At 41.9% G+C, this 24,692-nt stretch overlaps 2 protein-coding genes across 6 annotated transcripts; one reads left to right on the forward strand and one right to left on the reverse strand.

Moving 5' to 3' along the window:
- The first annotated feature begins 99 nt into the window (after positions 1 to 99).
- Positions 100 to 5,003, forward strand: LOC143468903 (origin recognition complex subunit 1-like). Its single transcript, XM_076966382.1, has 20 exons — positions 100 to 720; positions 886 to 941; positions 1,019 to 1,122; positions 1,250 to 1,389; positions 1,471 to 1,568; positions 1,653 to 1,746; positions 1,818 to 1,952; positions 2,015 to 2,137; positions 2,216 to 2,253; positions 2,314 to 2,521; positions 2,590 to 2,745; positions 2,807 to 2,913; positions 2,987 to 3,165; positions 3,236 to 3,407; positions 3,467 to 3,595; positions 3,659 to 3,823; positions 4,120 to 4,277; positions 4,337 to 4,420; positions 4,507 to 4,666; positions 4,753 to 5,003. Exons 1-20 carry the CDS (start codon positions 687 to 689, stop codon positions 4,879 to 4,881), a joined length of 2,469 nt encoding a protein of 822 aa, XP_076822497.1. The 5' UTR covers positions 100 to 686; the 3' UTR covers positions 4,882 to 5,003.
- Positions 4,912 to 22,826, reverse strand: LOC143468902 (uncharacterized). 5 transcript variants are annotated; one of them, XM_076966380.1, is made up of 24 exons: positions 19,307 to 22,826; positions 18,873 to 18,929; positions 10,871 to 10,955; positions 10,748 to 10,801; positions 10,539 to 10,680; positions 10,315 to 10,451; positions 10,144 to 10,247; positions 9,904 to 10,068; positions 9,692 to 9,802; positions 9,334 to 9,597; positions 9,127 to 9,221; positions 9,018 to 9,050; positions 8,712 to 8,887; positions 8,414 to 8,595; positions 8,151 to 8,247; positions 7,904 to 8,040; positions 7,664 to 7,721; positions 7,403 to 7,502; positions 7,259 to 7,331; positions 7,039 to 7,188; positions 6,787 to 6,958; positions 6,454 to 6,719; positions 6,320 to 6,386; positions 4,912 to 6,245 (listed from the first exon to the last, which is right to left on the reverse strand). In XM_076966380.1, the coding sequence occupies exons 2-24, from the start codon at positions 18,918 to 18,920 to the stop codon at positions 5,779 to 5,781; spliced, it is 3,183 nt and encodes a 1,060-aa protein (XP_076822495.1). In that variant the 5' UTR covers positions 18,921 to 18,929; positions 19,307 to 22,826; the 3' UTR covers positions 4,912 to 5,778. The 5 variants fall into 5 exon arrangements, with proteins under 5 accessions (XP_076822495.1, XP_076822492.1, XP_076822496.1 ...); XM_076966377.1 differs by lacking the exons at positions 18,873 to 18,929; positions 19,307 to 22,826 and adding an exon at positions 12,875 to 14,638; XM_076966381.1 differs by lacking the exons at positions 18,873 to 18,929; positions 19,307 to 22,826 and adding an exon at positions 11,533 to 12,108.
- Between the last annotated feature and the right edge of the window lie 1,866 nt (positions 22,827 to 24,692).

Here is a 24,692-nt window from a genome sequence, read left to right on the forward strand (position 1 = left end):
TTGTACCGTATCTTGCCTGTGTGACGACATAATCGTTTCTCTCATAGGTATTTTTAAAGTGTTTATTATTAAATTTGACGGGAAGCGATCGATTACAAAAAGCAATTTAAATGGGCGTCACACCAAAGTAAACACTGCTCTAATTCACAACCATTTAGCACACGTCAGTTATTGGGAGTGTTTTAGTCACAGCCATCTATCGAACTACATTTAGTTTGACGGGAAACGTGTTGGCCACAGCCATAGCTGGAAACTCCAACCTACCAAATTGTGGCAACTTTTAAACACTTCTCTAGGCTGTGCTATCGTATTTTTGGAAATGGCATAAACTTTTTCTGACCGAAAACCTCTTCAAAGAAGTAAAAAAGCAAAATTGGTCAAGTATTATTAAAACAAAAAAACGTTAAAGTTGCTTCTCTTTAATTTTTTGCCATCTATTACGATTTGAAGTCTAACTTTTATTCGAAAAGGCTTTGTGGGGGAGTCCCTTTATCGAAAGTCATTTTGTTGTTAGAAACAGCCCCAAAACGTGTGTTGGCTGGTGTTAGAAGATGTCTGTATGTGGGGTAAAGCAGTTGTGGTGTCACTATTTATAACTTGGTACCTGTAGAAGAACTTAACTGAGGAATAATTTTGTGTTGTTTGTGCCGCTTTACGTTGAAACTTTCAGGAAATTCTGCGAGATCATGAGTAAAGTTAGAAAGTCATCCCGCAATAAAGGTAGGCTCGGGTTATGTTTGCTTTAGTTATAATGAAGCCCAGTCATTTTGGTTCGAACATAACTAATCTATTATTTGACCAACCTGGTATTTGAGGTCATTAACATGAGCTGGTGTATGGTAAGTGAAATCTGTTCACTTAATTCAAGTTTATGTTTATTCTTAGAACAAGTGAAGAAAGAGACTGCGGCGCAAAAAAATCAACCTGCTGCTTTTGACGAGGTGAAGTGAAATAACATGATAAGATTATCTGGTGTCTTGGTTTGTTACATTTCCTTCATGGCATTGACCTGTTGCAGGAGAGTGACGTTGTATACAGCTGGGAGAAAAGTTCAGAAATAACCAACTCACATGAAATAAAGAAGTTTAAGTCTCTCATAAACACCGACTCGAAAAGTCTCAGGTGCTGGTACATAAGACTGAGAAACCCAAAAATTTTTGCTAATTTAGGCCAACACTTAAGTTCAATACAAATTGTGACGTAAAATTTACTGGACTTTAGGACTTTATTTTATGTGGGATGTGTTTAGATTATATCGTACCATCGTGTTGACCAACTTGGACACGTCTGCACATTTAAAAGTTTCAGTTGGTGATGGAGTGCATATCGCCAGTGAAGATGGTGATAATGACTTCTATATTGCCAGGGTGGAAGCGATGTATGCGAGTGGTATGTAAAGCACATTTTGACGTTGTGTTTAACTTAAAATACATCATTCATGGCTTTGCTTTATCATCGCTTCTTGTTTAGGACCGAAGTCAAGCGACATGAGTGCAATTGTGTCCTGGTATTTCAAAGCAACTGAGATTCCAAAATCAAAACTTCCAAAGCAGTTGTTGCCAAATGAGGTAACAAAATAACTCTTGTGCTTTCCACAGATGCTTGGAACTATATGTAACAGATTTCTATGGATGATTTATGTTCATCTGCAGGTATTTCTATGCACAGCGAAAGCAGAAATGGATGTTGACGCAGAAACCATCATCAACAAATGTCACATAAGCAACACACCAATGCAACAAAATGGTCAGAAAAGTTGTTTAAGTTGTCTTTAAGATTTTATGCTTTCAACCCTGAATTAATTGGTGATGTCACAGATGAAAAGACAGAAAGATTCTATTTTTGTGGAAAATCGTTTAATGGAAAACGCTTCAAGAATATCAAAGAAGATCGATCTGGCTCACCGGCGCCACCACCAGAAAAGAAAGAAACGCATTGTCATGGCAACAAAAGTAAAAGAAATTGTTTATTACATTCATCTATTCCATCGTTAACTGATGATGTTCTTGTTCAGTTTCGAAGAAATCTGATTATGTCGTCAAGACGACAATGACATCACCAGTATCAGCTTCAAGTGTAGGAATGTTTGACGTTAGTTCCGCTGCCATGGACATCTTACATAACGATAATGACTCAGGTATGATTATATCGGGCAGTTGATACAATCTTTAAACATGTCAACGTGTTGATCGCATAGAAATATAACTATTTTTAGATGCAGCGACATCTAGTGATGAAGAGAACGAGCTGGAGGTACGCTATTTTGTCGGCGAATATATTTTGAAAATACTCATAATTTTGTCATGATTTCAGAAACCTCAGCTTCCAACGATGATGGGATCTGATGAAGTTAAAGAAGTTGCTCCGCTGAGGGTTGACAAGAGGTCGTTGAATGTTCTTTCCAAGAAGACTTTAGTTGTAACGATGAGAAAAATGAATCTTGCAACTCCCCTGCCTGGCAAAGAAAACCAACCTCCAGACATGGTTCGGAGATCATCGCGTTTGTCGGATAAAAAATTGGGTAAGTTTGAATTTTCTCACAACTCACTGTAAAAGGATGGTTCGTAACTAATCGTTCTTTCTCTCCAGTGCTTCCATTGAAAATTCAACAGACTGTAAAATTATCCGATTATGACTCTGATGACCTATCCGATGACCTAAATGATATTGATGCAGTGAGCGAAAGTAGCGATGACGTCACCAGCGAGGATGATACTGGTGATGATGTCACTGATGAAGAATCAGGTACCATCGGGACAGAGCCAGTGATGACGTCACAGCGAAATGACTTTAAATTTTTTGTTAGACGAAAGATTGGCCAAAAGGCCAAAAAGGGGAAAAAACATGACGTCAAAAGCGCGACAACTCCGCCAAAGAAATGACGTCACATCGTTTGTAACTAAAACACGGAAGGTGACCGCAACTTAGCGATCTTGTCGCTTTAATTTAAATGAATGGCTCAGGCCACAACCTGGTTGTTTCACAGAAGCGCTCCCCGCACATCCAACCTCGGAAAACTCCCCTAAAGGCGGCATCAACCAGATTTGAAAAAGCGCGGGAAAACCTCCACGTATCAGCGGTGCCCGATGCCCTGCCTTGCCGAGAGAATGAATTCCAAACGATCTACTCCTTCATTGAGGGCAAGATAAGCTCGGGGACCGGAGGGTAAATGACGTGTGACGTGACGCCCCCCGAACCCAATAATGGCGATTTCTAACCGAGAACCTGACCCTAGGTGCATGTACATCAGCGGGGTGCCTGGGACCGGGAAAACAGCGACCATGACGGAGGTTCTCTCCTCCCTACAACGCGCGGTTGATGACGACGGCCTCGAAGCATTCGATTATGTTGAAATAAACGGCATGAGACTTACAGAACCGCATCAGGCTTACGTCAGCATACTAAAGGTAAGGCGAGTTGATTTTGTGATGTAACAATGCACTTAGTGACGGACGTTCGTTTACAGCAACTGACTGGCACGAAGGCGACTGCCGACCACGCAGCGCAGCTTCTCACCAAACATTTCAACCAGAGGGGAAAGAAGACGACCTTACTTGTGGTCGATGAACTTGATCTCTTGTGGACCAAGAAACAGGTGAATCACCCAATGTGAAACTCCGATTATGTGATTTTCATGTTTAGCATTCTTATTTTGCAGGACGTGATGTACCACATCTTTGATTGGCCATCGCATCGTCACGCTCGACTGATTGTGGTTGCCATTGCCAACACGATGGACCTCCCGGAGCGATTGATGATGAACCGAGTGTCGAGTAGACTCGGCCTCACCAGACTCTCATTTCTTCCTTACACCTTCAAGCAGGTTGGAGTTGCCACGCACTGCGGTTGTTTGAATTTATCGACCATTTTCTCTGGCTCGCAATTATTTGTAGGGTCAGTTTTATGGCCTTAGCCTCACACAACAAACTGAAAACTTTACCCATCGCCATTTTTTGATTCAAATTAATTTTTTTCCGGCCTACCTTCGACAGCGGAGTGCATGAGCTGACTTCGGTGGATCACGGAGTTTGCCGCTGCCTTAAGTTTATTAATAACACTTGGCGCCGCTTATAGTCGATGAAATAAACAAAATTGCAGTTGTGACATTTCCTCCCTCAGCTGCAAGAGATCATCACAACCAGGTTGAGGGGACTGGAGGCATTTGATGCCGACGCCGTCCAACTGGTGGCGAGGAAGGTTGCAGCAGTGTCTGGGGATGCGAGAAGATGTCTGGATGTTTGCAGAAGAGCGATTGAGATTGCTGAGAAGGACAAAAGGTGAGAGCCGGTGATGAGGTCGCGATGGAGTGTTTACTGACTTGCTCTTTCACATCTAGGAGCACGAAGGCGTCCGCCTCGATCGAGCACGTCCACACGAGTCTGCAGGAGATGTTCGCCTCGCCCATGGTCAAGTTGATCAGGTGAGCGCACGACTGCTTCGTGAAGCAAACCTCACTGACCTCAAACCTCGCACTTTAAACATGAACTTGACATCACGCCGTTACAGACACAGTTCGACCCATGAGAAGATCTTCCTCCGGTCAGTCGTCGCCGAGTTCAGGAGATCCGGCCTGGAGGAAGCCACCGTCGGATTGGTTCTCCAGCATCACGTGGCTCTGGCCAAACTCGAAGGGCTTCCCCCGCCCAATGTGACGTCACTAATCAAGGTAGGTGGCTTGGTAACCACAACAGCATTGCACCCATGGGCGTAGTCAATTGAGCGGCAGATCACCAATTTTTACCACGTGTGTAGGTCTGCAACCAACTTGCCGCATCCAGAGTTGTTCTGCTGGAGATGGGGCGCCACGACATCTACGCAAGGATTCGACTCAACGTGAGCGTTGATGACGTTTTATTTGCGCTCAGTGACTACGCTTCCTGACCTCATTGATACCGATGAACAGACGCGATGTTATTGTTGTGAAATTTATTCCGAAACTGCCAAAATGAGTCCAACAGTGTTTGTTTTGTTACCGCATTAAACTGACGTTGAAATCACTGAAATTATTGCCGGGAACAAAAACGTTCATTTGCAAAGAAAACACTGGAAATGACGTCATAGACACACGAAGACGAAAACACAGAAATATCCGAAACGGGGTGACAATGGATCCTAACGAGCCAGACTCGACTCATATCGGGTCCAAAATAGTTCTGTGCAAAAACAGCCCCTGCAGTTATGACATAACAGTACGCGTGTGACGTACTTGCATAGGGGGGTGGTTGACATTCAGCGAGTCAGGTTGAAGGATACACATAATTGTGACGAAATAATAATACAAAAAACCACATGTTCATGACGTCATATTCGGCACATGTGAAATTAAACTACCGCGACTTCGCTGAAAATTTTTTTCTTTTTTTTTTAAATATTTTGAAAGGTTTGTTGGGAAAATCAGCCACAGTTTAAACTAGGTTGCCCTGGCAACCGTGTGTAACAATAGGTGTGACGTCATCGTATACAGAGGTGACGCATCAATCAAAAGCCAGCACCTTGTCATTATGATGTCATAAGCACCCAACCGGAAGCTACCCCGTAGTCGGGCAAAGAAAACAAAAAATTTTTAAATAAACATAGTAGCATATTGAAGTAGCGGCGCGTAGTTCGCTGTGACAACACAGTGTTGTACCGGGAGCCACTGTGAGAACATAATCAAACTAAAACGAAAGCTTGTTTCCGATGACGTAATTCGTCCGAGGAGGGGAATCACCGATGTCCGGGTCAAGGGAAAACAGAATTAGCAAAGACAGAACCGTGCTCGGGGCACGTAAGCCGCTATCATCTTTCCCCTCCCATTGATCCATTAGGGACGGGACGACCCCCGCTGTTTCCATAGTAACGGTTAAAGTTTCCCCGGCGAGGTCTATATCCACCCCTTCCCCGAAAATCCCGCGGTCCATTGCCCCTGCCCCCTCCGTATCCCCAATCTCGATGGTCGTATCGGCGATGTTCGTGCCCGTCATTCCTGTCTCTATGGTAACGGTAGTTGCCGCGTCTGTGTTCGAAGTCGCCGCGTCGCGAGTATCCGTTCGTCATCCCCTCCGGACGCTTTTGCGACACTGGGGCTTCCTCAACCACTTCTGGAGTCTTGTTCTTCGCTTCCGGACTATCATCATCCGGGGATTTCCCTTCAGAAGGATCGCGAGTTTCGTCAGATGATCTGCTGTCGTCACCAGAGTCAGACTTGGCCGCGTCGGACTGAGCTTTCTTGCGGAGCATCTCGGCGTAGGTCAGTCGTCTGCCGTCTATGGAACAAACAAACGTCAGTTTCACAGAAGTAGAAATATGAAAGCATTCAGAGATTAGAAGCAAGCCCCACCTGGGGTTGGTGATGACGATGTGACCGATTCCCCTTCGTCATTTTCTGTCTTGACGTCATCAGGCACCTTCAAAGCAAGAGAAGTTAAATGTGAAGTTGAGAGAAATAAATATTCTGGCAGCATGAGGACGGACCTTGCAGGATATCTCCAAATCTTTGTCATCTTGAGCAGGAGCTTTTCTCTCGGACTCCACCAATTTTGAGCTGGGTTGGTTGCCTTTGGGGCCTTCTCGGTGACCAGTTGGGCGCTGGGGCTTCTTTGGGTGCACAGTGTGGACTGCAGACTGCTGGGGTTTTGAAGAATTCAAAGCGGATTTAGCTGGATCAGGTTTATCAAGCGGACTCTGCTTGGAGTGAGACTTCGATGACGCTTGTGCAGACGAGTGGTGACTTGATTTACCTGCAACAGTGGGCTCTGTTAGCTCATGAGAGACCACAATGTGTAGAAGAACAAACGTACAAATTACCTTTGACAGGTTTCGATGCAAGGACTTCGTTTGTGTCGTTCTTAACGCGCGTCGGCTTTCCACCATCCGTGCTTAGCTTAGGTGGGGCAGGTTGGGGAGGAGCGGGCTTGGAGGAAATTGAAACCTCCGAATATGTCTTTTGTGGAGGAGCAGAGCTCTCGGGGGTTGGTGCCTGTTAACAGATGAAGTCGTCAAAACACCACACAGAGCTAATTCACATTTGCGACTTCCAGAATAAGATCATATTGATACCTTTGTGCGGATGTTGCTCTTCTGCTCATCTGCGTCTTCATCCTGGACATCCTTACCGGGCTGAGGATTCTCCGATGATCCGGGAAGTGGAGGAAAGGAGTTGCTCTCAAGGTTGAAGGGAGTATTGCCCACTGATGGATGAGGAGCTGGCTGTAGAAAATGAAAGAAGATTGTGAGTGGTCCGGAGCACATGTCATCCTCTCGAGTGATCGGAACAAACCGTATTCTTCTCGTCTTCTCTTCGACCGCGTCTCTGTCTTGAGTTCCTGCGATCCAAACCGCTCTGGTAGTTTCTGCAGAAAAAGTTTGACTTGCTTGACTCAAAGTTTGCCTGGGGAAGGCTATTTCGCCAAATTCAACTTACCTTTGTTCGTTGACGTCGGAACCATTTGATGCCGGGCCATTTGAGGGCGTCCTACCAATGGGCCGTTTCGAATAATTATTATTATAGTCCGCAGCATCATCTGCGTACAAGTAAGTTACAAGTTCACAGAAGCAATGGTTTTAGTTGAAAATATTTCTCAATCAACCAACATAAACATCAAATGAACAGAGTGTCCTGTATTTCTCATTCTAACATCTATTGAACCAAAAGTATTATATTTTAATGAATGTTACGACATACTTAAGCCAGTACTCTCTCCATACTCCTTGTCGCCATACGGTGTTGAACCACGTGACCTCTGCGAAAATGAGTTTCAATTTTTTAAGGGTAACAAGATCGTTGTAGGATTTTTATGTCACAATAATTCAGCAATTTCAGGGCAGGCTCGCCTCAAGAAATTATCGCAATAGCTCGGCTACAAGACGTCACAGGTTGATTACAAACGAACAGTTCTAACCGACGCGACAAGCAAATTGATACCTGGTCACTGTGGCCTCCTCCTGCTTTGCTGTGATGTTGGAAGTGACGATCGTGGTGCACGTCATTTGATGCTATTGGTCGGTTACTTGAATAAGCGCCATGGTGACCATAGCCGCCGTAGGATTGTTGGTTCATCGCTGCAAAATACAAACTGGATGTTACTCCCTTTGCCTCGGTTGCGCCATGCAGTGTACATCACGTGGATAAAAAACTTTGAACTTGCATTGATCAAAATATGGATCCTAACCTTTGTTCAAAAACCGAGGACTGATCTCAGTCTGGTTGCCTGAGGTTCTGGGGTTGACCCGATTGCCACGATTTCCATTCTGGGCCGACACGTAATTCTTAAAACAAAAAACTTGTAAATCTGATACCAACAGGAATGACGGGACACAGTACAAGGTTTCCGTAGGATAAAAGCAACTTTCCAATTTAATTATTTCTAAAAACCCGAAAAGAGATTTTAAAAGCGATAACAGAGTTGTCTGTGATGATGGGAGCATTGCTCACCTGGTGGTGATAGTTGTTTGAGGGTCGATGCTGCACATGATGCAGCACCTGCCCCCTCCTGTGTGCACTGAGGGGTTGCGGGGGCACCATCATGGTGAGGTGGGGCTCGTTTGCATTTGGGGTGACGAAAGGGGCCTGCACGGCTGGCAGATAGTGGGAAGGATGAGCCCCAGCTCCACTCACTGTCAAAAGACATCATATAATAGGTAGAAAGCGTAATACAATCTCCACGGAACTGTTGAAGAATTTTCGCAGCAGCTACTAACGCTGACATCACAAGGAGGATATTTTAACTTACTCTGAGCAACTCTGTGGTCGGTTTGGATGAAATGCTGGGGCTGGTGGAAGCCATCTGGGGCAAGGCTGGGTGGGTTGGGGTCGCTAGTGAGCACATATCGAGCTGCAGTGGGGTTAACCTGTGTGGACGGGTTGTTATGTTGGGCTCCTGATGTTGACTTTCTTTGATTGAAAGATCTGACAAAAAATTACATCCATTAAGTATAAATTTAAATGTCATTGTTTTACAACCGGGCTATCTTTCCATAGACATCAAATCATGTGACAAAGAATACTCAGTTTCATGCCAATAATGTTAAATACTAACCGTTGACTGACACCTTTATGGAAATCAGTGAACCTAGAAATGAATTAGAATTACATCACCATCACCTAACAAATTTCATTTATGAGGTCATAGCAGGAGGTTAAGTTACCTGTGTCCAGCCGAGTAGGGAGGAGATTTTGTGGCATTCATTGCGCTTGGTTGCGACGATTGACTTGGCTTGAAATTTTGTTGCTGGAAAGTCCCCTGAAATAAAAAGGAACAGTCAGTTTATTCACAAGTTATCCGGCACCATCAACTCGAACATTCAAGCATGAAAACGCACAAATTAGTAGAAAGACAACCATAGAAATCTTACCATAACGTTGACATCTGCTGCATAGATATTTGGTTGCCACGGAGCCACAACAAATGGACTGAACTGTGCACTCAATGCTACAGGTGGGCTAGGTTGCTGACCACTTGTGGGTACGACGCCGGGTGATGGGGGCTCAAAGCGGGTGATAAAGGGAGGCGGGGGTGCGTGGGACACTACCACGTGACCCCCAGATGGAAAAGCGGGTTGGGCGCACAACACAAAGGACTGGGGGGGAGGGATGTAGTCGATTGGGGGGGATGTGACCTGAAAAGCAGTTGTTATATCACAATAGCAAGTTATTTGTGGGAACAATCGTGCAGGGATCAACAGGAGGGAGACTCTCCAGCTGCTTCAATACCTGCTGTTGTTGAGCTGATGGAAGAGGAGCTCCTTGCTCCTGTGCTGCTCTGTTGCTGGCATGTTGAGAGCTGAATGTGGTCACGCGATGGGTCGTGGATTTCATTCGAGCCTGGAAACATATACAAAGAGTCTGAGCGAATTGACACACTGTGGGTATCGTTCTACCTTAAGATAGCAGCCACACGTTGATTGAAGACGTGACAATATTACCTGGACAAGGTGGCCTTGAAACGTGACCTGGTTCTCTCGGAGATAGCAATATGCAGCCTGGGCGTCCTCTTCACTGTCAAATGTAGTGTACCAGCTTGTCCCAGCGGCATGCTTGCACGACATGAGTTTTGGGCAACCCGGACCAGAGAATAATTCTCCAATCCTCTGAATGAATCGAAAAAAAATCACGATTAGTTTGAAGAAAATCTTCGTACATGGACGACTGGTAACTTTGCACACCTCGAGTGGAGTGCCTTCAGGAATGTCTCTTAATATGACGACGCATCTCGTTTTGATTGGGCGAACACGTTCGCCTTTTTCGTCAACATGAACCAGCGTTGATGCTGTCGAAGAAAATTTGTTTAAGACAGTGCGACTAAAAGAAGACTAAAGCTTCGAGACATAATTCACCTTTCAATGCCTCCACCACAAGATTTATGTCGGATGTAAGCTTTTTAATCGCATTAAAATTTGCAATGGTGCATATAGGGACATATTGCTCGCTGTCCATCTGTGATATGAGATAGGGATCTTGTGACAAGTTCTCACTGCAAAGTAAGAGGTCAACGGGTGAGAACAGGTCAGCGTTTGTGCATGAACTCAATTGTGAATGTTTCATAGATAGAGCACAGTACGTTGAAAAGTAATATTCCAGCTGGTACTGCACTTGTTTCAGCAGATCCTTGCCTTCCAGTTTGGGCAACATAACAATGGGCTGAACCACCTCGTTCCTTTCACCCCCGTCCATAGGTCCTCGGTGCACATCATTCTTTGCAACTAAACAAGATCATTTAATAAACATCCTATTGTTCACAATTGAGATTAAAGTGACGAGTTGTCGTACCATTGTCCACAGCAGCACCTGCAGTCACCTTTGTGTTCATTATGCCGTTCAAATCTGCAAAAATTTCTCTGGGTAACAAGCAGAAGGCACAATTGTACAACTTTGTAATCGAGGGGTCATTACCTGCACTGGGCGCCCCAAGTGGTGAAAGAGAAACGAAAGAATTTATTTCCAGTGTTGATTGTGTGGACGCACTCACTGATTCAATCTGTGTGAAAATAAACACAATGAATATGTTGAAGTGTAAATAAACTACGAAGAATAAATTTGAAGCAGTCAGTAGGAGGCTTCTGAAGCAGCAAATCGAATTGCTTTGTGAGAAAACTATCACTATCACGATTTCAGGCTTAAATGGTACCAAAAATGATTATCGTAAAATCAAAACAAATAAACTTTTAATGAGAATTCAAGCTTTGAATGACTTTAATCTGAAATTACCAAAGCATACAAAACGTCTGAAAACCAATTGCGTAAGTAACAAAGAGCTACCACCATGTAGCAACAGCTTGAAAGTAATCCAAAGCCTATTCAATTATTCATCTCTTCCATCATAAACATTTGCAAAGACATAGAAATAAAACCTATCACCAGCGGCTAAGCCCAAGTCCTGGCAGCAAGCTGACCAACGAATGGATAATCACAAATAGTCTAACACATTTCTAAATGCCAACAGGATATTGTTGCGTTTAAAATAATCTTATGGCTTTCATCTAGATAGGAATGCGCTCCAACGTAACGTTCTAAATTGAACTATAACAAGTCACTCTGTATGTTTCCGTTGTTACCTTAATCTCCACCTACTGGTTATTATTTGCACTCAACTTCTCATTACACACAAAGCATGGGGAAGATGCCAGCGCCAATTCCCGCGTCTCAATCACACGCGTTGTCGTCAGGTATCACAGTGTTTCTTCTGTGACATCACAACCTCCCCCTATAGTGCGACGCTGCACGTCGAATTTGCGACGTATTTTTGTAAATATTATCTAAGCACTCATTATTTTGTCAAAATCCAGTTTGATGAGATCAGCTTTTTGCACGAGCACCAACCTGTGCTATAAAGAATGTGAAGTGAGCGGACATCGCTGTAGCCACAGACTTCCACTGACCTCCATTGCAACCGCAGCTAACACCGCATTGTGCGCGAGTTAATTGCTTCTGTGGTGGCGCCGAAAATTAATCCTATTGTTTGCGGCCTATTGACCTATTAACCATCCTTTGTGAGAGTTCTTTCTCTCCTTAATTTGTGATGTCATAATCCCCGTCTGTGATGTCACGATCCCCCTGTGTGATGTGTGCCAAGCCAAGCACATGGCCGTGTGTTTCCCACAATCCTTCGAAATAAGACTAATAATATGTTGACTTAAAGTCGAAGATAAATTGCAAAATCTTTTCCCTAGTATTTAGTGGTTATGCCATTCATTGCCAAAGTGTGTCGTTAAAAGCGTATTATGACATAATTGGTGGCAATTATAACGTCACAACATGTACATGACGCTAGTGTTTGAAGTAAGAATGAATGGAACAAGAGAAAAAACAGAGCAACGTGAAGGTACATGAGCACGTAACAGGAATATGTTGCGTTAATTAACCTCACTTTAACTTACAGTTGATGTCTTTGTGCTGGTGCAGATGCTAACCTACAGCTCACTGAGCTTTGTCTCAGCTGTGAGCACAAGCCAAGTCCATTACCGGTAACTGCTGCTTAATGCAGACCGAGGGTTTCACCAGCACACGTGCTTGTGCCATTAAATATTACTGAACAAATCTTTCACCACTTTAATCGATGACAACTCTTCTCTACTTCAAGTTGAAATTCTTTACAACACGGATGATTTATGGTAATTTTTAACCCAAACTTAAAGGCGCCACTTTCAGCATTAGCACAGTAAACAAAGCTTTCTGTGAAATCGCTAAACTTCCAAATCAAACTCAAACGTATCTATGTTTCGTAAAACCGACGACCTCAATCTTTGTAATCAACACATGGCGCATCAGACGCGTGAGAATAAGCAACGCACGAGTCCGTCACCACTCGTCTGTGACAGGCGCGTTGCAATAAGACACTCGCTGCTGCACTGCAACCTCACGACCCTACTCGTATGATACGTCACTAGAGTTTCTTACTTGCGGTGTGATGGGCAGAGACCAGGCTGAAGCCACTTGCTGGGCGCTTCTCGGTGCCTCCGTTTTCACCGACGCACTTTCACCGTTGGCCGACTTCATGGCCGCAGATGTCGGCGAATGTCTCGATCGGACTGTGCCGGGTCTGGAACGAGCCGCTGAGGCGGTTTGCTGGAAAGACTGGCCTCTCTCGGGCCCTCTTCTTGGCTGGACTGCCTTGTTCGCGCGGCTGTGGCTCTGTCCTGGCTGCGATCGTTTCAGCTGCTTTCGTCTCTGCTTGCTGCGACTGGTGACCACACAATGCCACTCGTCGCTTTCTCCCGACTCGCTGCGGGCGTCATCCCTCGAAATTAGAAGTCTCTGTTCGCTCGTTTTTTCTTCGTCTTTCGACGTCACTCTTTGATCTGCAGGGCAAGGCGACTCTCTAATTGTGACGTCATTATTGAAATGGACAATACTCTGGTCAGATTGACCACTCAGCTGAGGTATAACTCGATCGCTTGGTGCGTCTTTAACTCCAGAACGTTCAGAACTCACTTCATGTCTTATTGCGTCAGCCAATTGTGGCATTGTGACGTCACTAACAAACTTGACATCACCAGGACTACTGTCATCGGGTACGGTGGCGCATTCATTGACCGAATATAGAAAACTGGTTTCGTCATTCAATAAATCGTCGACAATTTTGTTTTCTGCCAAACATGACGTCATGTTGTCAGGGACAACGATCGATATATCCGCCATGGACAGGGCGGGGCTTTTCATAACCTGGCTTGGGATGTTGAAGACGGTCAATGTAGACGTTGGGCAGTTGCTGACCGAACTACAAGTCCCGGTCATGTTAAGAGATATGTGCTGTCGTATCGAAGACATTCTATGGTCACCGGAGCGTAGTAAGCCCAGTTTTGGGTTAAATCCAAAGGAACTGGTTGGCATCGCGTCAGCAGGGTTGCACGCGCAGCTAGTGTCGGTTGTCTGCGGCTCTGCTATCCCGCTGTCAGTTAATCCTGTACTGTCCGCGGCATTGGACGAACTGCTGCTGCAAGAACTATCAGTGGCCCACGACGGAGCTTTACAGCCATCGTGGCAAGTGAAGCCGTCCCTGGAAGTCTCACAAGTTGGCTCAATTTGATTTATATCTCCAGCAGTTATGTCGCAGCTCAGAGAACGTTCATTCTTTCCAACAGCACCACTCACATCGACTAAATCTTCACCTTCAAGAACTTGCCTCATTTCGTCGCTGCCCGAAGCGATAAAACTAGCAGCTGTACACTCCTCACCAGATATACAGCGACTGGGCGACTTGGTGATAACGCTGGAACTCTGCTCGCTTGAATCGACAGACAGAGGTCGCAGCGTCATTGACATGCTGCTCGATGACAGCGCAAAGTTACTCCAAAGGCCGGTTAATGAGTAAACCGCTTCTTGAAAGTTGCCAGCACGCAAAGCTCGCGGCCTCTACCACCCAGTCATACCGCGCAGTCAACAATGCTCCACACGACAGGCTTAAGTTCACTTAAACAAATAGCAAAGTCGTTCCTGCCAAACCCAGTAAAAAGTATATTAAAATAGTACGTCAGGTTGCCTTCGCACAAGACTAGCTCACAGACGTACTGTTGGTGATATAGCGTCGCCTTACACTCTTAACAATACCAGCTTAACAACGGGGCACTCGTTACACGAAGAAAGCGAACGAGTGAAATAATAAATCCGGTTCCACCGTCCTCGTCTCTAATGGTTATCGAGTTACATCATCCAACAAACTCTGCTTTCAAAAACAAACGAACAATTAAACTAGAAACTGAAGCCATGAACGTCCAACTATGATAGGCTCGACATTCGACACTGCGTTAAATACAACCAAACAAATTGTCTAATATGCTCACAACTGGATATTTTTATTCCTGCTTTTTATGACGTGAACGCATTAGTTTATAGACAAAGCGGTCAGGTTTGCTGTACCAATAATATCGGCAAAGAATTTTTAAAATCGTCGTTTTCACAAGTGTGGCACTCGACGTGTGCAGGTAGGTTATTATATTACACACACATGACTATAACTTTGTTTGCTTAGCAGGAAGCCAATACGCGATGATATACACCACACTGCCACTACTGTCGCATTTATTCCGAAGTTTAAACATTCAAATTAACCGAGCTACTAATCACTGCTGTTCACAGCCTTCAAGCTCTGAACTATCCGAGTTCCAATTGAACCATCATTGCTTTTTGCTAAAGCTATTAAGCTACACCACACGCCCAACCATTAAGTCCTTAAAGGTGGCTTTTCTGAGAAGAGCGGGATGCGATATGCATATTTAATTAACAACTCGACATCATGCCTAGTGACAGGCACCATAAATAAATAGCTGTTTTCAGCGAAACAGCTCAGCCAGTCTCTGACTACACCTCGCACGTGTTCTGGCAACAGCGCCTGAAACCTGACAACTCACAAACGTCTGCTCTTATTCGCAAATCAAACAAATCAGAATTTCACCTCCATAACTCGTCTGCGACGATAGATTGGTGTTGATTGGTCGTCGTATCCAGTGTCCTTTTATTTAAGTGTTACGCAATAGGCTATTGTCCGATGTTAATGGCACGATTATGACGAAGTGAAGTGTATAATTGAACAAACTTCACTGAACTGCGTCGAAGAAGCGGCACTGTGATATTAATAATTAACGTTAGAGTTGTATGTCTGTAAAGCAATTATCTCAAAACTTCAGTGATAATCCCAGCAAACTATCTTTGTGACGTACACAATATCATAAGCAGTGGTTGTGACGTAATAAGGCATGATGTAACACTTACGAAATACTCAGAGAGAGAAAACACAATTTCGTGTAGAACTGTAGATCAACATGAAAAGTGGACGAAAACTGACTTATCACGTCACAGCAGACATTGTCATAAGCTATTGTGACGCCTTTCCACCATTTGTGAATGAAGCTGCCAATGGTAGCTTAACACGTCATCAGCATGCGAGCAAGAATAAAACAGTTGCCAAGTTGGAAGCGAAATGGCGGGATTGTGCAATGAACTGCAGAATATGGGAGAGTGGCCAAAATAAACCGTAGACATCTTCGAAGTATTCTTGCTCGGTATGCAGGTAGTAATTATACAGCTATGACGGTGGAACAACACGTGTTGATGCCTGCCGACATGTGTCGGTGTTCCAAACCGGCACATGTCTATATGCCGGGCTTATATGGGCTTATAGGAAACACGAGTGCGTCGGCAGTAGGGTCAGGATTACAAAGGAAGCGCAGAAAACTAGAATTCAGCAAAAGAAAGCAGTAAAATGAGCAGGAAACGCTGAAACCATTTAAAGAAGCAACTAGAGGGGAAGCTTCGGTATCGGATAATTCTTGAACAAAAATGTAGATTTCTCAATAAACAAGGCCGTTTTAGACTCCAAACTTTCAACACTCACCTACTTCGACGGTTGCTGAATGAAAACCACTACGCGAGCAGAAGGAAAGAACAATGGCCCGGTATTGCCGAGGAGAAAGCGCTGAGCCACGTGCTTCGAGACTCTGTTACGTCACAGAAGACGTTGGTTACGCGACATTCATTCAAAGTTGCATCAGAGCAGCCATTATTTCACCACCAGCTGTGCGGGTGTAGGCCGCCAGTATGCGTCGCTCCAAGACCCTCAAAGTCACGGCGGAACGGAATTATTTCTCCTCGACAACAATTTATTGCCAGTTTTCGACCTACTAAGCAAAGCTGTCAAGCCTGTAGAGGAATGATTCCACTAAACTCTGCACGAGCAACCAAACGCACGCGGGCACACTCAACACATTTGCGGCGCATGCGCACACTCCACGTCGCCGATGCCATGGCAACATATGGCGAGTGGTAATAAGGGACACGTATGGAGATAATCAGCAACTTAATGATTATTACCCCCGGGATGGTTATTTCGTTGCTGAAAGCTCATAGTGACATAAAATCGTCCACATATGTGAGAGAGACGTCATTAGCATGTTACTAATCCATTCGGGCTTGTTGTAGTCGGTATCAAAGCCTGACCATGTACACCCCATTCAATTAATTATTAATGAGTCTAATGACTGGAAACAATATAACTAGATAAAAGAAAGCGGCACAACAATGCAAAATCTTACTTGAAGGCAAACAATCTGACCAATGACATCATTAAATCACCTGTCCGGTCTACGTGCATATAAAGATAGCATTGAAATGGTCAATTGACCAACAATGTGGGTGAGGTGATCATGCAGGGAAAACCAGCAGAGTGTATTCGAAGCCATATCGTGTAGTGGTGGTAATATACTGATAACTGCTCATATGAAAGCATTTAAACAACATTCGAAAATTGATCTGCAAAGCCCAAACTTTCAGTTAAATGCTTCACATAAGCAGGGGTCGGCAACCTTTTGCTAGTCACGGGCCAAATGTCGAGTGTACAACTCTTTGGCGGGCCGGAATTTTCATTAATACTCACTTCAGTATATTAGGCTACATTGCTGCAATCTCAATCATACCAATCACAAAAAGAGCAAAATATATGTATTCACACTTCAACAACACAGCATTATAAAAAAGTTTAGGTTAAAGCCCGTGTGCATCTCTCTTTGTATCTATAACGACTAGTCTAGTCTACTCTACAGACAATCTCGTACTTAGTACGAGATACTAGTCTACCGCCTTCGCACCAGTTTTATGTTGTAACAATAGACTAGTACGACGTACTTATGGCGTAACAATATCACAATTTTTTCAAACAGTGCTAACACTGCAGTTTGGAATTCAATAAGAAACGGCAGGCCGTATTCTTGTGATAACTAATTAATATGTCTTGGGCAGCACGATTTCGCATGGCGGGCCAGATCCGGCCCGCGGGCCGTAGGTTGCCGACCCTTGACATAAAGCATATATAAGTCATAGAACAACCATGACTGGTTTTGTATAGATTATACTCCTGACATCATCCAAATAAGAAAAACCACAATAACAAAGCCTGATCCCTCCGACTCATTATTTCCAAATATGATGTTTGTGGCAAGCACCAACACCTGGAAGTGTATGGCATTATTGATTAAACTATGCCGTTAAAATTAATGCCTCAACATAAACGAACCAATGCACAAGAGAGGCATTGTGCTAACACCAGTACTTATAAGACAGACACACATATATGGTTCTATAACAATGCATGCGATTAAATTATTGAAAAGTATATGATGTGTCATGGGTTTCATGTACCTAAATGTTCTTATTGAACATGAAAGTAAGTTTTTAAACAAGACAAGTAAAACTTCAGCTTCATGTTTAGGAAGCTTACATATGAATGTGCTCAAAGTATAAAGGGAAAATGTACAGCTCTGTTAATCAGAAAATCATACCACGGCCATTAAATGAAACTGAATGTAGTCAGGACTTAAAGCTACAGAATTCAGTTGAACCAGCTGCCACACAGATTTAAGAACAAATATCATGTGACAACCCTAAACCATTCCCTGGTCAAACAACGTCATTTAGTATGCTGGCCAATGAAGGCGAACAAAGCACCAAGGTAGTGGCATGAGAACAAAGCATTGCTTCAAAATTTATGGACATGTAAATGTTGTGATCAGTGATTCAATGTAATTGTATTCCTTGCCATGTGGTCAGTCATTCAGGTTTGCATTGTGCTGTGTTCATGATGCTATGAATTTGAGGATTCATACAATTGCATCCACCACAAAACACAAGCAGTATAAATGACACAACTCCAATGGGATGCCAAGACAAATTTAATAACACAATTATCTGTTTTCAATATTAGCTTAACATTGCAATTAACGTAGTAGTAGCAGTTATATGAAAACCCAATATGAAAACCCAATATTGAGTTTTGTATCTATAGGCCTACTAACAATTTTACACCCAAGAGCATGTTGCTGTTATGTGTATATAACATGTACAAAATCATAACATACATCATAAAACTCAATATAGATAAATATATAAATGATATTGCCAGACTTACGTCATTATGTTGCTGAACCGAATCCTGTTGCTTAGTTACCAGTCTCATCAGTAAGACCTAAAAATAAGGAAGTGAATAAGGGCAATGGAATAATATGCACTGGACAATTTTAACTAGGTCACCACATAAACACAATCCTTATGTGACAGCTGCGCCACAATTAAATGACCTAGAAAGTAAAAATACTAAATTTTGATCATTATTGAACTGAAGGCAACAGAATTTTATCTTACTTCCAGCCAAAAAGCTAATCTCTTATGATTTGCAATAAATACAATTGGTTACAGTTTAGCCAGTATAATATTTATTTCCTTTGCTGGGACACATCTGCATTTGATGTTTTGCTTCATAAAAGGAAGCTTCTATTTGATGAAACAGCATAGCAAGAGATTTAAGTTTATTTTAGCTCAAGATGAAAGAAATCTTTTGTTCACCTCACAATGCTCCTCTCTCCTTTATGAAGAAACTTCCACTTTGCACCTGCACTCACCAACACTTATTCTACTGCTGGAACAGCATAATTTTGTAACAATTACAAGTGTAAAATAACATTTATAATGTTACAGAATGTATATACAGCAGCTATAAATTATACAAAATAAAAGTTGCCTTTAACAGCACCTCGAGTAGAAGTACTTCATATTTTTCAAGATCGGGGAGGAGGTGTTTAAGTCTTATCACACAACACTAACGATACAGCAAATGCAATACAAATTAAACCTCATGGAACTAGTTTTACATTTCAACTCAAAAGACATAAACTTAATTGTTGTATCATAACTGATCAACCCCAGAACGGCACAGTACGTAATTTAGAACATCACACATTTCCGAATGCAACGTTACAAATCCTTAAATCCAAGAAAAATCTCAAAACCAGATTCACAAAATATAGTAAGATGACTTGTACGTCATTTTCTCATGAAAAGTGGTTGAGCCATGTCAGCCACGATCAAACTACATAGACAGAAGCACACTCTCTTGTCACAACAATAATAATCATATGATACCACATCTCCAATTAAAGTTTATTTATTGCCCACACAAACCAAATGTTCACTTATCGCTCCCTGCTGCTGTCGTAGATGAATGTTTACAACCATAAAAACAAATTTAGTGCAATTTTAGATACAGATTAGTCTTCTGTTAATGAAACTTGATATGGTTCTGATATTTTTTGCAAGTGACTTATTAATTATATCACTTTTAAGCAAGAGATAGCTGCAGCGGCCCTCAAGCTGCAGTTGAGGGCAACTGGTCCAACATAGCAGCTTCACATCACAAGCACCTCAAGATTAAGCTGAAATTAACATAATGGCTGCACAGTCCAAGCCCACTCATGAAAGTGAAAATAAAATCTGGAATCAAACAGAGCAGTAAAAAACATTTTTTCAAGACAACTCAACCCAAAGTCTTATTACAAAAAAATAAGTGCGTGAGCAAAAATCAAGGTTTTTTAATGCTATCCAATATACATTTACTGGTATGTTTGTGTATACGCATGTTGATTTAAAAGCAGAGATAGTTACTATGATGTTTTAATAGCTGTTGCTTGGTTAGTGTGCAGTTAACAAAAGTTACGTTTAATGGGTGTTAACTGATCTAATAACTTAACAATATGATGTTACAAAACATCAAGATAATGCCGTCATATTATTTCTTTAAATCATGGAAAGTCAATAATGTCAAAAATAATAATAATTAATATTGTACAATTAATTTTTGTGCATTTGTCGTACCAAGCGAGTTCATTCATCAAACCAATTCTACGCCATATATTATACAATTTTCTAATGTGGCTCCGTTTAATTGTCAGTTTGCTTAATTCGTAATAGTTTTTTTCGATCCCGGCAGAATTACATAGATCTTTAAGTTCTTTAGTACAACTTCATATAATTCAACAACTCGATTACTTCGGCACCTCTCTTTCCATCACCGACAAGCTAATTTTGACTTGTTTGTATAATCGGACATTTTGTCATAACTTATGTGTGAATGTGAGCATAAGCATAAGTATTGACACGAACTCAAGCAATGAACGCGATTTAATTTTGCCAGTTTGTAATAAACGCAAATTGATTACGTGAATGAGCGTGTTTTTATGTTTCATACGGTGCATAAACTCATTTTAATTGTGTGAATGTGCTTGCCCACGTGCTATCATCTGTTTGTAGTTTACCTAATTCAGCAAATTTATGTAAACTCCCAGATGTGTCGAATTCAGAAATACTACATTCTTCTGTAGTAATATTTGTCTTGTAACACTGATATTGTTTAGAACATTTTAAATGAGCAGTGTTTCCCATATTTTCCCACACTTCAACTAGATTAACTAAGCAGATAAACCAGATATTGTAGGAAACCCTACAACCTGACTTAAATAAAAAATGGCATATTGTTAGAAATATATTTGCATGGGTGCTATCTGTGAGATTTTGGCAAGGTGTCCTGTTGTGGAACAAGCTAAGATGAAAGCTGAAGCCCCGAACCACTCTCAAAAATAATTCGGAGCTTTATCAAATCGAGTAGCTATTCAACAACTGTGTTTGTTGTGTCATTTAAATGTAATATTTAGAGGAACTGTGACAACTGCTTAATCGCAAATATATCTATCTTGAAACTTGGTGCATGGGATTCGCTTTGTGACGAAAAGTTAGAGTGCGCCCCTAACTTCGGCAAGCAATATCATAAAACATATCAAATCTAAATTTCTTTTGAATTTTTTCATCATCACTTACCTGTTTCTAAACATGCCAATGTAAGAACCAAGTTTATTTTGAAAAACTAACTTTGTACCTTAAAGCCCAAATTATTCACAGAGTATTTAAATATTATATAATAAACATCTATTTCAGCACATATCCGTCCCTTTGGAGATTCTTATTTTAGAAACTTGTCTGGAAATGCATTATAATCATAATAACTCACATACGGGTTAAAAATTCCGGTAAGAAAAAAGTCAATTACGTCTACTCGTCTCAAAAGATCTGGTTTGCTTCTTACAGGGCAGACCCGGCATATAATGCACCACATAATGCATTTTGAAACTTGCAACGTGCAACACATTCTCTGTGAGGAGAGTGGTTTGTTCTCCTCCTCTTACCAAGCTCGCTTCTTAAACTTTTGGCGAGCGTTATGTTTCACTTCTGTGCAATTTTCATGGTGCTTTTAGAAAAAGATGCCAAATATAATATTTGTTACTAGATGCCTTTGTGTACCAAGCTTTGACCCCAGCTACTCAAATTGTGACATCATCTGGTTGTGCACTTTTAAACTAGACCCGAAAAAATTAGGGTCTATTTTTTCTGCCAGTATCAATTTTAAATTATTTTCCACTACAACTAATTCCTATTGTAATAAATGGAATCAATTAAAAGCCATTGGCTTTGCTTCCAATATGGAATGTCAATTGTAAATGCACCGCACAAAGCTATTTTCTGAATGGTCTGCACCAGATGTCATTGTTTGGAAATTAATGATGTGTTTTTGACGGATTTTTTAAACTACTTCGTGCACCAGATAGCTATGGTTACGTTGTACAACGCTTTCCATACAGACTTTGTTCTGCTTATCCATGTTACTGCTGCAGAGTTTGGCCGTTTTTAGCAAGATCTTGGGTGCACCAAACAACCAAAAATGATAAGTGCGGTGCACAAAAAAGCTCAGGTGCAATAGAAGTGCACAATTACACAGTTATTAACTTATTTAAACTTTAAATCAGTTGAAAATTGAGTGCACAGAAGTCCTGTCAAAGTAATTAAGTGCAAAATAACGCACCTTAAGCGCGCCACTGGAGCTCATGAAAAGTATATTGAGTGACTAGGTGCGTTATTGAGTGTGCCTGTCGTCCCAAACCCTGTAGTCAGGAAAACATTTATCTATACAGTGAGACCTCGTCAATCCGGACCCCGATGAACCGGAATCCCCGCTATCTGACACAAAACTGCCGGGAACGGATTTCTTCCTATGCATTTTACCCCTTTAATCCGGAAACTCCGCTGTCCGACTCCGACACAAAAGTTTTGGAACAAATGTGCTAAATGAATAGCAATAAAATCCGATAAACCGGATTATTAACAGTTAAGCGAAAATGATTCACGATTGTTCTAATACAGTATGTAGTTAATTGACGAAACAATAGCCGATTATCTACGCATAATAACGTTGCGGTCTGCGTTGTTCATCAACGTTGTTCGTTGTTCATAATAACGTTGCGTTGTTCATCAACAGTAACAAACAACGCTTCCGCGGTCGCAAAAAAATACGTACAGTACATCGGTTGAGAGCGACAGTCTATTGAAGACATACTGCTGCAACTCAATCGTGCTATCAGATTTTGATATCGCATTGCGCAAAGATTTGAAACAGGTCAAAGAAAGTTCAAGACTGCTGGTCCCGCCGGAATGCTTCGCCATGCAAGAGCGGTTGTCAAACCGATTTGCGGCCGCATGTTCGTCACTTCTGGCTTAGAGCATTCGTCTTTAATATGGTGGTTCTGGGGTTCGACACTGGGTCGGATCATACAAAAAATATAATTTTATTTTAGTTGCTGTCCAGCCAGAAACTCGGTACTTAGAATTGGAGTAAGGTGCATACTGCATTTTTAACACGGTACTGCATTTGCAAGATTGATTGATTTTTTACTTTCCGATAATCCGGATACCACGCTAAACCGACATTTTTTGACGAAACGAAGTGGTCCGGATTAATGAGGTCTCACTGTATTTATAAAATGCGCATTATTTCACCTGAAGTACGCTATTTAATCTAATAAAAACCGAACCCAAGTGTGCGTCTGATAGTTGGCGTACGGTTAAGCTAATAGGTAGAGACACACTGGAAAGTGTACCGTAGGGTGTAAAATATGACTAGGCTAGCCTACAGCCAACCCAACATGATCAGAACATTAAAATTTAGCATGGTATACTTACTTTATAACAAATAAATTTCGATAATAACAGCTACATAAAAAACTGTACGTAGTTTAACGTAAAAACACGCCCAAACCAACATCAATCTCCAACAAGAACAAGCGAATTTTTCCCGAAACACGCGGCAAGCGGAATATCGGGTAATCATATGATGTACGATCCATCGTTAGGTGACGCTACAAACAACAAATAACCTTTTTTAATATTTTGTAGAATATGAAAATAGCGGTGAGATGAATTATTTCTCTGGTTCTAACTTGGTATCTAGAATATGAAAATTTTCAACGTTTTTTTTGCTGTAGTTGACATGGAATAACGAAAACGAACTCGTCGTTTTTTAGCGAATTTAGTGTTCAACTTTTTTGTCTGACTGCCCGTTTTACATATCGTTACTTTTGTGTGCTAAATCCGTACGGAATTGCAAAATCTTTGAAATTGATAATGATAAGCTTACTATTGTAGCCAACCAACTAATTATAGCTACATGTTTAACCAGAAATCCTCAATAATGTTAGCCCATGCTACCACTGGGTCGCCGGAAAATCGAAAATAAAAATGGCGCTTCTAGACAAAGACGACAATGGCTGTAACTCACTATAGCGATGCTGGATAATTGGGTGCTATCATTATTCTTGTCAGATGGTGTGGGTAACTAAAACAAAGTGCTGGCCGGATTAAAAGAATGTCAATTAAGTAAACGAAGGACAAAAAATGGCAAAAGCCTGAAGGCTTAAAACGTGCAAGAGTTTAAAGTACGTGACGCCATAAATATGCACAAATAGCAAGAAAAGAAAATGAAATTATTTAAAAAAATTAACTCAAAACAAGAATTTGACACAATATCGACATAAATTGGTTCTAAAAAAGAACAAAACGCATAAGATTTAAA

The sequence above is a fragment of the Clavelina lepadiformis genome, chromosome 8 (assembly GCF_947623445.1).
Source record: "Clavelina lepadiformis chromosome 8, kaClaLepa1.1, whole genome shotgun sequence".
Taxonomy (NCBI): domain Eukaryota; kingdom Metazoa; phylum Chordata; class Ascidiacea; order Aplousobranchia; family Clavelinidae; genus Clavelina; species Clavelina lepadiformis.

What these genes read in the sequence shown, in the direction of transcription:
- LOC143468902 (XM_076966377.1), bottom strand. Translation starts at nt 14,239, where the DNA reads ATGTCAATGACGCTGCGACCTCTGTCTGTCGATTCAAGCGAGCAGAGT. An exon ending in TTCAAGGCCACCTTGTCCAG is followed by an intron (nt 9,803 to 9,903) that starts GTAATATTGTCA and finishes ATATGTTTCCAG; the next exon opens with GCTCGAATGAAATCCACGAC. An exon ending in GAGAAGACGAGAAGAATACG is followed by an intron (nt 7,189 to 7,258) that starts GTTTGTTCCGAT and finishes CATTTTCTACAG; the next exon opens with CCAGCTCCTCATCCATCAGT.
- LOC143468903 (XM_076966382.1), top strand. Translation starts at nt 687, where the DNA reads ATGAGTAAAGTTAGAAAGTCATCCCGCAATAAAG. An exon ending in CACACCAATGCAACAAAATG is followed by an intron (nt 1,747 to 1,817) that starts GTCAGAAAAGTT and finishes GTGATGTCACAG; the next exon opens with ATGAAAAGACAGAAAGATTC. An exon ending in CTTACGTCAGCATACTAAAG is followed by an intron (nt 3,408 to 3,466) that starts GTAAGGCGAGTT and finishes GTTCGTTTACAG; the next exon opens with CAACTGACTGGCACGAAGGC.